The following is a 13,625-nucleotide window of genomic DNA, read 5'->3' as shown; positions in this document are numbered from 1 at the left end:
GCCATCAGTGGACCTGTTTGCAACACGCCGGAATGCGAAATGCCGAAACTTTGCATCCAGACAACACGAAGAAGGGTCCCTTGGGAATGCCCTATGGATAGATTGGTCCGGGAAATTTGCATACGCTTTTCCCCCGATACCACTGATACACAGAGTACTGAGCAAGTGCAGGGCGAGCACCATGACCCTGATACTGGTCGCGCCACAGTGGGCGAGGCAGACATGGTACTCGCAGATCATGGAGATGGCGCAGTATGCACCCCACAGATTCGCCAGAAGAAAAGACCTGCTCTCCATGCAGAACGGAGAGGTGCTGCACCCAGAACCAGAGAGCATGAGCCTAGTAGCATGGCTCCTGAGGACATAGAGTTCGCACATCTGAGACTGCCAGAGAGCACCCTCAGGGTCCTTCGGGAGGCACGAAGGCCCAGCACAAGGAAGTGCTATGTCGCTAAGTGGAAAAGATTCACGATGTGGTGCAGGAGGGAAAGACTCCACAATAAAATGAAAAAGGACTCCACGGTACTGAAGTACTTGACACACTTACTGGAGGAAAACCTCAGCTCGTCCTCCTTGAGAGTACACCTGGCGGCTATAGTGGCATACACAAGGGGTGAGATGGGCAGAAGCTTCTTCACATCACAAGTTATAAAGAGATTCCTTGAGGGAGCTAAAAGGATTGCACCGCCCAAGCAGGTGCCACCACCGGCATGGAACTTGAACGTGGTCCTGACGGAACTCATGAAGCAGCCCTTCGAGCCGCTTCACAAGGCCTCCTTGAAGATGCTAACTATGAAAACTGCTTTCCTGGTCGCAATTACGTCCCTACGCAGAGTGAGCGAGCTGCAAGCGCTAACGCTACAGGATCCCTACTTACAAATACACAATGACAGAGTGGTGATGAGGACCGGCCCACACTTCATGCCGAAGGTGGTGTCCAAGTTCCACATTAACCAGTCCATACAGATACCAAGTTTTTTCCAAAAACCAACCACTAGCGCAGAGCGAGCTCTGCACACCCTGGACGCCAGAAGGGCGGTCATGCATTACATTGAAAGGACGAAAGGACACAGGAAAACGAAACAGTTCTTTGTGTCATTCGCCAACAGTTACATGGGCAAGGCAGTGACTAAGACCACTATTGCACGATGGATCGCGCAAACAATCCAACTCTGCCACAAGAGGGCAGGAGAAGAACTGGCAGAGGGGGCACGCGCCCACTCCACTAGGAAAAAGGGGGCTACAATAGCCTTCCTGGCCAATACACCCATACAAGACATATGCCTGGCGGCAACATGGGCTTCGGTGCACACATTCACGAAGCACTATTGCGTGGATGTTCAGATGAACAAGGAAGCACAAGTCGGACAAAGGGTGCTCCAGCATATATTCAGAAACCAGAGCTCATCTTCCACCCAGCCGCCACGGAAATGAGAAACCGCTACGAAATCTATGCACAGCATAGTGAATCCAGAAAGATTCACGCTGCAAAACGAATAGTTTCTTACCTGTCGGTGTAGTTTTGCAGCTTGAAGATCTTTCTGGATTCACTAGCGAACCCACCCACCTCCGCCAGAAAGATGAGGCTGGAGAGGGAAGAGGTGGTCAAAAAAAAAAAAAAAAAGTAGAAAGGACTTTAAGTGCAAAGCGGTTAAAAATGTCACCTAAAAAGAACATTGCCATCACTTCGGAAACGGAAGAAACACGGAAAAAAGAATCCGAAGATGGCGCCCAAGAGTGGGAGCTTCCGCAGGAAGCATGCCGACGTCACCGGAAATGCACCCGAGGGGGTGTGACTCCGATGCCCACAAGGGCTACAAAAAAAAAACAAAAAACAAAGAAAAGACTACGAATCCGGACCCAACCACAAGACCGCGGAATATGCACAGCATAGTGAATCCAGAAAGATCTTCAAGCTGCAAAACTACACCGACAGGTAAGAAACTATTCGTTACAGGGGAGTAACTTGTTTCTACTATATGATTGCTTGGATATTAGTGGAATGGGTGCCCAGACATGGGTCGCTTGCTGGCTGTGCGACTGGATTCATGCTAACCTGGCTGATGAGGGGTGATACCCTGAAACCGGTCCTAGTATGCTTGTTTCCGGTCTAGGAGAACCTGGCCTGGCAGTTCGGAATGGCCTGTTTCCATGAGGAGCAGGGTCAACACTGATTTGCATATGGCTGGATGCAAACTGGGGTGGCATTGTGAGCAAAAGAATGATGGATTAAGCCCAGATTTATTGACTGGGGGTGAGTGGTTCAAAAGTTTCAGCACTCCGTCCATCGTCTTGTTGTGCTTGCTATTGCTGGGATATGATCAGCAAGTTGTTGATGCAATATTTTTGTGTCTACCCTACATTGGCAAAGTCAGGAGAGAGCTGGTACATACTATCCATGTCACTACTTTTCTTTGAATCATAAGGGAATATTAGCCACAACACAAAAATAGTCATTAGCACAGTATTTGTTGTAATGGCAGATCAATAATTAAAGCTGTTCAATATTTACAATGCATTGGAGTGGTTCACTCATTAATTTGAAGATAGTTCTCATTATTTCACCTGTGGCTTCAGGTCTACAATGACTCCGTCAGCAACTTCGGCCACACTGGAGCTGGACAGACTCATGGCATCGCTCTCCGGTTTCAGGGTGCAGAGTAACGTAAGTTGATTGAGGGTGTTGAAAAGGGTGATGCACCCAGAGAGGTAATGGACAGTCACACAGATTGTTAAGAAATGCTTTGCTGCTTCTGCCACATCTCCATTTGTCATAACATACACTGAATGTAAAGATATTCACCAACTATCCTTATGTCCAGACATTCCCATGATGACCCAAGACTTTGCTATTAGACCCAACTTTCCATCATTCATTAGCTGAAAGAATCCAGTCATTCACCATCTTACCCAATGTGCAGGCCTTCACTAAGCCACCAGAGGACCAGACTTTCACCAGCTCACCATCCTATGTGAATTCATCAGATACAGAGCCCATGCATTCACTAACTGACACAGTACATTGGAATGCAGTAGCTGGCACCAATATTCAGGCTTCCACTAACTAGCAGCATATCCAGACATTCACCAACAGATCGAATGTCCAGGTATTCGCCAACTGACTAACAGGCATGCCAGCACCAGATTTATGATTTCACAACGTCACCCAACATCCAGATATTCACCATCCAACCTAGCATTACAAAATACACTGATGTTACAATATACACTGGTGGACGCTACGAGCAGCCCTACTCTGAATGACCCTCTGTAGGTGCAGTCATCAAGCCAACACAATGTCCAGCTATCACTGTCTGAAGCAGCATGGAGGCAGTTTCTAAGTAATCTAATGCTCTGGCATTTACCATTTAACCCAACCTAGAGATACCTACCAACTGATTTGACACACAGATATTTACATTGTAACTGAACGTTTCAAGTAGGCTTTTAACTGAGAAATGGTCACAAATGGATACAGTAACCAAAAAAGAGTGAAACTTTAGGGGCAGACATCACATACTGACCAGATGATAACTGCACCTCACTCATGAGAGATGGGATCTTCCCATCCATTAACTAATTTCCCTACCCCCACACACCCACCTGTGGCAAGCACAATTCAAAACGACTACACAGCTTCCTCAACCATGCGCTGACGGGGAGAAATCTTCTTCCTGAAATAGCTGTCTTCTGCCCTACGTAAAACAACCAACCTAACATCCAGTCATTCATCAACTCACCTCCACACATGCATTGCCTTGTGATTGAACATTCAGCCATGCGCTATGCGCTCTTTGTCTCAGTTTCAAGGCATTCGCTTAGTGATTCAACATGAGTCATTCGCAATATGACCTACGCCCCACATATTTACCAACTGATACAATTTCTAGACATTTGGATACCAGCCCATTGCCCAAGGGTTCAGTATCTGATCCAACAATAACGCATTGTGACCTAAAGTAAAAGCATTTGCAGCTGACTCAGTGTCCAGATCATCGTAAAGTAACCGCGTGTCCAAGCATTCAGCAGCTTATACAGTCAAACAGCAACTTGTCCAACGACGAATCAATCATAGTGCCCAAATCCAGACATTCACCAACCAAGACATGCTTCCCCCTAATGCACAGTGATTAGCAAATGTATCAAGTGCCAATGTAACTAATACTTGATTCTTTATTTCTCTCCTTGCAGATTCCTCCAAGCAATCCTCCTCAGACTCAGGTCAAAGTAGCCCCTCCCCAAGCCCCAGTGACTGCGGCTCCTTCGCAGACACAGACTCAGCCTCAGCCTCAGGTGAAGGCTGCCCCTCCTCAAACTCAGGGGAAAGTGGCGTCGCCGCAGACGGTTGTTCACAGCAGTGCTCCGCCGCAGAGTGAGAACTTGGACAGCATGATGGTGATGCTGCAGTCAGACCTCAGCCGGCAAGGCATCTCCACAGTGGCCAAGGGCTTATGCGCTTCCTGCCAGAAGCCCATCGCTGGACAAGTGAGGATAACGCTTGATATGTAGGGTAAAATAAAAACATAAGCGCAGGAGCCCCAAACTTTTACTTATGAGTCCTCCTAGCTCCACACACACACACACTTTGCACCATAGAGGAGGAAAAGCCATGCCTATTGCAAAGTGAGGTATTCCCTCATCAGGTGACACCAGGGCATATCCAGAAGATGTAGGTGTCGAGGGCAACATTGGGTGGGAAGGAACCCCAAGGTATGGGATCAGTTTAGTGTGTCAGTCTGCTTTGCTCTAGATCGGTTGTTGTCCATCTGGGTTTGTAGGTAGTGTTCACATTGTTGCTCTACGTATGGAGGCAGTGTACTTGCTGTTGCTTTAGTGACTAAGGCAGTGTACTTGCTGTTGCCGTCCCCATGGGCACATTGTACTTCCCATTGCCCTGCCCATGGACTTAGTGTACCCACTGTTGCCTTGCACAAGAGTACAATGTCCTTTCTGTTGCCCTCCTAATGGAGGTAGCGTACTTACTGTTGCTTTGGGGACATCACTTACTGTTGATTTGGTGACAAAGGCAGTGTACTTGCTGTTGCTTTGTTGACAGAGGCAGTATGCCGCTTGCTGTTGCTTTGGTAGTGTTGCTCGGATATGATGTAACTTTGAGAAAACAGAGATAAGAGGCATATGGCAAAACAGGAACAGTGGTTTAATCAAACTCTATGGCCGGGAGTGCAACATACAGAGATGGGTCTGAGGGCTGACTCAAAGTAGAATAGTTTTGAATGTCTTTTTATACATTTATTGAAGCATCATAAAACAATTCATAGGTCCTGTTTTGGGAGTGGAATGTGGGCCTTGTCATGAGGCCATAAATAACTCCCAACTGATGACAATTGCAGCTGGGTCCTGACCTTGCATGGACCAAATGGGGACCAGTGGGTAATGTGTCCAGATGTCCGGTATGGGGAACGCATTATCACTGCATGTGTAGTGTGTGCTGTGTCATGATTGGCTGAGTGCTCCTAACCTTATGTGGCATCTAGCTTTATGGTGTTTTGGGAACGCCTCCCCCTCCTGCCATGTGTGTTTTATTGGGACCAATCTCCCAGAGCCATTGTGATGTCACTGCCTATCTGTGGGACTAATCTGGGTTTTTCGTGGTTGAGAGTTTGTCCTAATGTTTACGTGCCATCCCACCTGTGATCGGTCACTCAGTAGCCTCAGTCCTAGGGAGCAGGGCCTGCTTGATCACATATTTCTGACTTCGGGTTGATGGTGAGGTCATATCGGGGAATTTTGGCAACAGTGACTCGATGTAGTTTTTGTACATACATGTTTCATTGCATACATCAACATTAATATTAACAATAGTGCTGACATTGCCTTTGCTGTTGCCCTGCAGCTGGATTTAGTTTACTTATGTTGCTTTGGTGACAGAGGCAGCGTATTCACTGTTGCTTTGGCGACAGAGGTAGTGTACTTGTTGTTGCTTTGGTGATGGAGACAGTGTACTTACTGTTGTCATGATGGCAGATGCAGGGCACTTACTTTTGTTTCTGCTGTGATCTGCACCCTCTTAGCCTCAATCTGACTGTATTCTTTTTTTCCATTAGGTGGTAACGGCCCTTGGACAAACCTGGCACCCTGAACATTTTGTCTGCAGCCACTGCCAGAAAGAGATGGGTGGCAGCAACTTCTTCGAGAAGGATGGGCTGCCGTACTGTGAGCGAGACTACTTTACCCTCTTCTCCCCACGCTGCGGGCTGTGCAATGAACCTATCATAGACGTAAGTACATCTCTGCTATAGTGCTCCATAGTGATATATATTTTTACATTAATTATCTGTGATAAAGGTTAGCTTTTTGCTCCTCTCAACACAACAGAGGCTTCTGTTTTCCCACCGGTTATTGCTTTAAACATGTTAGAATAACATTAGGCATTGTACTGTCCAAAACCTATGTTCCAACTTAAGGCTTATAATTTCTTCCACTTGCTCCACACTAAGGGGCCAATTCACATAGGGCTCTGCCCTCATGGCGGGAGCCCTTCAGGCGTGGCAGGGGCCCTGCACTCGTGGCAGGGGCTCCACACTCGTGGCAGGACCTCCGCAATAGGTAGCTGCAGTATGGAGGTCTTGCCATGAGTGCGGGCCCTGCCATGACTGCGGGGCCCCAGCCACGAGTGTGGAGCCGATTTGTAAATTGTCCCCCTAAATATCTTAGCAATCCTACCTTGCCCGGGCTTGATATTTTATATACTGCTATTTTCTCTCCTGTGTGCTCCCTGACAATCCGGCATAATCCTGGATGCAGGGGGTGCCATAACCGACATGGTGGCCCGCTGACACTCCGAGGCCTCCTGAGTTATGTGTGTGGGGGCGTCAGCGGAAGACTGACTGGCAAACCAGGCCTATAGTGACGTTAGTGCTCTGCAGCAGGAGGACCCGCTGAGATGCAGCAGAGGCGAGGAGGGGCACAGGACCTCGCCTGCCAGTGGCCAAACGGTGTCCAGGGGCTGCCCTCACAAAAGTGACGGGCTGGGGCACCGAACAGTGGAGGTTTGTGGCAGCATTCACCCCCGGGAAGGCCAGTGGTCTTCCTACCCGAGCCCCAAGGTGATGCCTGTGGGGGCCCTGTGTGACCAGGTGAGGAGATAGGGGGCACTCAGGGAGAGGCAGGTGAGGCGAACCCGAGGCACACCTGAGGGAGAGGCATATGTTGGATAGGCCACTAGTCCAGACTACATGATGGGGGGATGTGTGCAAGCACCCTACACCCCCACCTGTGACAGTGCATGGAGCGGACCCTGTATAGTGAGTAGACTCCACCTGGCTGGGGTCTAAGCATGGCCCATGATTAAGTGAGAAACCTGGAAGAGACCTGGTGCCCGGGACCCCATGGTCTGGAACAACTTTAACCGGCATTGCAGGCCTGAGTGTAGTACGGGCAGTTCCTGGGTGCATGTGTGGTTAGCAGGCCCCTGCACTGGTGGCGATCTTGGGCAAGGAAAAGCAGGCCTGACACCCTTGCATGGGGAAATTTACAAGTACACAAGGCCAGGCCCCTACTTTGTCAGACAGGGGCAGCCCAATTTGCTGGATCCCTCAGATGCTGCAGCTTCCATATTGCTTGCCATACAGGAGTCATGACTGTCATTGGAGGGAAAATTGGGACTTAAGTCAGGATCTCTCCCTGCTGTGGCAGGACTTATACAACAGTGCCAGGAGAGTTACAAAAACTAAAACTCGCGCCTCCAAGGCAGAGGACACTCTCTGCATGTTCCTACCCAAGATTGTAGACCTCCAGAGCGTCGTCCTTCAGTTAGAGGTATGGACAGAGGATACAGAGAGGTGCTCCAGGATGAACAGCATTAGAAACATGGGGATCTCGGAGGGATAGGAGGGACTGACTCTCACAAAGTTCATCATGACTTGAGGAGTGCAACATGTACAGTGAGGAAGCTGTTAAATAATGACAGCCGCAATCCCTCTGCTTGTTTCCATGCAATCAGCAGAAGACCGACCCTGTGCACACGTTTAGATTGATGAGTGTACTTGGGGATCATCATGCATTCTCTGACTTTGTCCCACTGTTCACTATGGTTTCCTTTATTGTTTTGGATAATGTTTGGAGGGGGGAAGATGGGTGATTTGTTTTAGTCGTTGAGTCGACATATATTTCTACGAGGAGAGTGCATGGGGGAATGTAGTTAGTGAAGCAAGTTGTTCAGAGATTTTACGCATATCAAGTTGCACACACACATGCATCCATTGGTTGGTGCTCTTTCACAACACAGCATGGCTGAAGACCAAGGTGGGTTAGGCATCAGGGGGATAAATGCTTCTCATGGAACATGAACACCTTAAATAACTACATCAATTGGGGACGGTCAGACACTATGTAAAACGCCATATGCCATAGGTCTTGCTGCTTCCATCTCCCAGACCACAGACTGGGACAAATTTACTGAACAAAAAAGGAACAGGGTTTGCACCATATTACATGGGGTGATCCTGACCAAATGCTTGCGCAGCAATACAGCACCCAAAGGTTTACTGGTGACCAGTGCGCCCAGGATCTTCCTGGATGATCCATCCTTCAGGAAGGAATGGGCGAAAATAGCATGACTTTGCACAAGGGATTGGATAGTCTTGATTATAAAAACAGCTAAAAGACTATATGAGGCAATGCTCATTGAAATCCAAGCAAAGAAAAACCACTTCAAAACTACCATAGCCTCCTTTAAAAAGAAACTGGATGAGACCCACAAGGAGATAACCGAATATAAGGAATACATGACACAGTCAACGATTACCAAGTTCCAAAAAGACCTCAAGAGGTTTGCCTACACTAAGGTGTACCCATATGTTGACTACAACTACGTCACCCCAAATAAACAGGATACATCATCAGATATCTTGGGAGACAACACATCTTTATCAAGTGGATCCAGCTCAAGGAGCAATCAAAGAATTAGAGGGAGAGGAAAACCCTGTAGATGGCAATAACCATGGGATACATATCCCCAACAGGGTCAAAACTACTTTCCAACTATGTACAATCACCCACTGCAAAACCCCTTCTTCGGATGGACCCCTTACCATCCAGGACCCCAAAACTTCTTCACAACAAACCAAAGACCCTTTTCTATAGGAAGAGGCCAGAGGAAGGAGAAGAGACCAACAGTGGGTACACTGGGCAGAAAAAAAGGGTCCAGTGGGTGCACACACCAGAAGCAAATCCAAGGAACTCTAACCGGGACCTAAATATTTGGGAACACACACCGGGAATCGAACCTAGTATTCAACCTGTCTTCCACTACACTGACGGCCACAGAGGAACGAGTCCGGAACAAAGGACTCACTTTCGTCCTCACCGCTCGCCTCGACAAATTCCAACTTCACTGTGAGCTGACGGAATTTTTCAGCAAACTGAAACTTAAGGCTTACTTTGAAAATCAATTTCCAAGAGAGCAGGTCCTCAACACCAATGAAACTGGTTTGAACTAAAATCAGCATTCTGCCCGCCCCCAGCCACTCTACCAGTGGAGATCACCACCTTTGAACAGGTAGTCTACAAGGAGGTAGAGGAGACCACCGAGAATGAAACCTTCAACAACTTGACCACAAAAGAATTGGAAGCCCTGCTCAGCCCCCAAAAGAACATTAACATCATCATCAAATCGCCTCCTAAGTAACACCTGAACTACAAGCAACTCAGAGAGGACCCTACAGAAACACCAAGGAACACCAAAATCACAGTAGTAGAAACAGCAGAAGCCAGGAACCATATCTCCAGACAAGAGGGGATTACCGGTGCACCAAGAAAGCCAGAATCTCGTACTTTTACACAGTCCCCTGTTGTGTATAGATTTAGATCTGTATGAATTTCCCGATTCATGCCCTTATATAGGTGCAATTCACATTGCCCTTATATAGGCATAGAAACCCAGTCCTTATTTAGGCATGGTCCATGCTACCCAAATACAGGCATGGCTATTTACATCCGTTCATCTACGTCATAACGAATGCTTGGGAAACCAGCTTCTTAAGCTTTAGGGACTTCCCCTTGCTTCAATATTGATTTGGGAAACGTTCACTGCAGTAATCGGAAGGCGCACTATGGTGTATGTCAAGGCATGGAAGAAACAGAGAGAAGGAGACATGGCCGTGACTGAAACTAAAATATTATCCCTAGACCATAAGATACTCAACTTAGGGTGGTAGACTTGATGGACAAGGTGTAACTTGTAACAGAAGCTCATGGATTGCCTCACGGGCTAGACTGTACGAAGTTTTGAACGAAGCCATTGAGGGGATCACTGCAGAAATGGGGCAGGTTATCACAACTACAATGCCGCACAGATAGATTTCGCTATTTGGGGGTTGCAGGTCTCCCGGAGAGGTGTCTGTGCTGGGATAACAATGTTGCTCCCCTGCTAGACCAGGACAGATTGGAACCTCAAGCGACGGGCCTCACTCCCATGTGCATTCCTGGCAGATTCGCCCTATACATTGGCTATATATCTTCCAGCACTATCCCAAAAAGTTTTCCCTGCCAGTCCTTAGGAGGCTACAGTTCTCAAATGGGTTGTACATCTCGGTGGGACGACAACCACGGATCTCCTACGACAAATGCACATGACATTCATATGATAGGGGCATGAGCACCACAGATCTATTGATTTATTACTGGGCAGCCCACCTCTTGATAATCAATGACACCATTACTTATTAACCACCAGTGTGATGCCAGATTTGCTAGAAGTGATGAGTGTAGCACTCGGGGCACAGCGCAATGCGTTGCACATCAGATGGTATAGAAATCTCACACAGAAAATGCGCTATGGTTTGGGGACTCAGTGAAGACCTCGAGTAGGGCGTGTGAATTTAGAAAGTGAGACATCACAGGGCTATCCAAGCTGGGGATGTATGGTCAGGGACTCACTAGAGGATCTTAAGGAGGAGTATGAGCTGCATGATTCACAGTTTTATAGCTTCCTACAACTGAGGAGCGTGTTGCATGGTCATTCCGATCCTCTCCCTGAATTCAGACCACTTTAGGCCCGATGGATACAAGAGCCCATTAGAGTGCACAATATCTTGGGCCTGTATCGATCCTTGGTGGTCAACACCCCTGACTTGATGACTAGCCTTGGAGAGCGGTGACAGGAGAATGTGGGTACCCAAATAGGATGATGAGTGGAGGACACCACTGATGGCACCCCAAGCCCTTGCGATTTGGGCACATATTCGCCTCATTCCGCTACATTATTTGTATGGAGCCTATCAAACCTCGGAGCGGATGTGAGGATGGGTGGTCAGTCGGGTATGGCTTACCCTTGATGTTCTGGGGTTGTGGGTACCTTTTTTGATATGACATGGAAATACACTAGGGGTTCATAATACTGGGAGCAGATTAGCTGGGAGCTGAGGCAGGTAATGGGTAGACTGGTGCAGCTCAACCTGAAACTGGCACTCTTGGATCTGGTCTAGGAGGAGGGGGATTCTCGAGGTGAGTGGTTGCTGTTGGGGATTAGATGAAGGGTGGCTAAGCCTGACATAGTCAGTAGGTTGATTTCCAGGGAGACCCCGAACATCCAGGAATAGATGAAAGGTATGAACTATTGTGCCCTTATGGAGCGGGTGGTGTGCCGGGCAAGGCGTTGTCCCTAACAAACACTGTAAGATCCGAGGGGCTTGGCAGATATACCAACATGGGGAAGCAGATTGAAGTGGCTATCACACCATCAAGGGATGGGGGAATTTGCTAGTGGCAAGAGCACAACAATGTTGCGGCAGGTCTGCACTTGACTTTCCTCACAATCTAACTGACTGCATCGTAAGTGCGATCGGGGGGCACTATACTTACGGGAAGGGCTCTGCTTGATTACTGACCCCATCTCACCAGGGTGTTGTGTTACTTAGATGATCATGGAAAATGCCTTACAACATGCTGATAAGTGCAATAAAAAAATTATTTAAAAAGTTGGAATTATCTTTTTAGATCTAACCTACAGACAGCTTTTAGAAGACCTATTGTACACAATATCACAATACCGAAACTTACAGTGGACTTTCGGTCAACTCATTGCTTACCACTGGCTGGCTTTCTTGCCGATCTCATTTGGTTGCTTCTTAGTCAAAGGCTTTTGTTCTTATCGTGTTTGTCCCTTCCCTGGAGCATATCTTCTTTACCATCATTTTGATTGGGTGACTTGTATGTTTTCCCTGCTCACATTTAGGGAGCTATTCTTTTCTTTTCATTTCAGCTCTCTACAGGAGTGCATGTATCTTCTTGCTCTCTGCCTTATGCGCTCCTTCCACTCTCTAAAACCCACCACCTTGCTCTCTATGCTGCCCCCTCATTCTGCACAGCTCGTCCGTTGCGTACCCCGCCTTGAGCTTTTATTTGCGTTTTAGACTGAAGTCTACTAGATAGTGCATGATACGCTGTCTGTTCCGAGACATATTGTTAGCTTTCAGTGGACTTATAGTCCACCCATTGCTTCCCATTGGTTGGATTTGTTGCCACTCTTAATGGCTTGCTCCTTAGTCACTAAGGGCCAGATGTAGGTAACTTCAATTTAGCGAGTCCTTAATAGCGATTTCTACCGAATCGCTATTAAGGACTCGCTAAATGGAATGTAGGTAGGAATCGATAAAATATTAGCGATTCCTTAACATTCCTTAATAACGAATCAGTAGTTGAGATTCGTTATTAAGGAATACCTAGCCATTCATTCTTATGGGCTAGGAGGCCCATAGGAATGAATGGGAAGATATTCACTATTAGCAATTCAGTATTACATAATCGCTAATAGCGGGAGGTATTTCAAGGGTGTCCAAAGGATACCCTGTTGCACCCCTGAAATATGCATGTGTGCACATATGGCGCCCATCCATGCCCTAAGGGCATGGATGTGTGCCACATGACACATTTAAAAAAGCAGAAAAGTGCTTTTTTAAAGAAAATCGCTACTTACCACCAACTTGAAGTTGATGGTAATTACTGATTCCTTAAGGCTCAAGTGCACTATTTTTAGTGCTACGTACATTGCATTTAAGGAACCGGTATTTCCGATTTCTTATAAGCAAGAGCAAAATAAGGAATCGCTATTTTTGCGATTCCTTATTTTGCATGTAGGTATGAACTCACCTACATTGCACCCAGCCAAATACCGGTCGCTAACGCTGAAATTCTCTGAATTTCGGCATTACCGACCGGTATTAAACCACATACATCTGGCCCTAGATTGTGTGGACTTTCCTTCCTCTACGTCCCCGGTAGCATGGACATGTACTTGGATCCGTTCACTGCTCACTTTTCAAGCGCTCCTTTTTTCTTTTTGTTTAAGCACTCCATGAAAGTGCATGTGTTTTCTAGTTGTCACCCTTGTGTACTTCTCTCCCCGTCATATGGTCTGTGTTCCGCTCTCACCCATGTGCTTCTCCCTCATACCACACTGCATTACTTTCTTGCCTATGTGCTTCTGCCCGCAAGCTCCATGTATCTTTTTCACCTGTTTACTCTTCCCACCTGCACCATCCATGTTGCTTCCCCCCACCTGCAGCCTCGGTGGTGCCTCTCCCCACATCCCTCCTTTTTCTTCCACCCTGCATCACACCCTGCCCCATCCTTGTGTTGCTTCATCCCCACACCAGCAAATCCCA

General features: G+C 47.4%; 1 protein-coding gene across 1 annotated transcript in view; it reads left to right on the top strand.

Moving 5' to 3' along the window:
• Nucleotides 1-13,625, top strand: part of TGFB1I1 (transforming growth factor beta 1 induced transcript 1) — a 188,440-nt gene that overhangs the window by 151,886 nt on the left and 22,929 nt on the right. The window contains exons 6-8 of the mRNA XM_086931839.1: nucleotides 2,578-2,665; nucleotides 4,192-4,485; nucleotides 6,066-6,239. Coding sequence (XP_086787965.1) covers nucleotides 2,578-2,665; nucleotides 4,192-4,485; nucleotides 6,066-6,239 — 556 coding nt within the window. The remainder of the gene's footprint in view (nucleotides 1-2,577; nucleotides 2,666-4,191; nucleotides 4,486-6,065; nucleotides 6,240-13,625) is intronic.

This window comes from Lissotriton vulgaris, chromosome 7, assembly GCF_964263255.1.
Source record: "Lissotriton vulgaris chromosome 7, aLisVul1.2, whole genome shotgun sequence".
In the NCBI taxonomy this organism is placed as follows: Eukaryota; Metazoa; Chordata; class Amphibia; order Caudata; family Salamandridae; genus Lissotriton; species Lissotriton vulgaris.
Note: the sequence above shows the minus strand (reverse complement) of the source record. Positions and strands in the feature narration are given on the sequence as shown.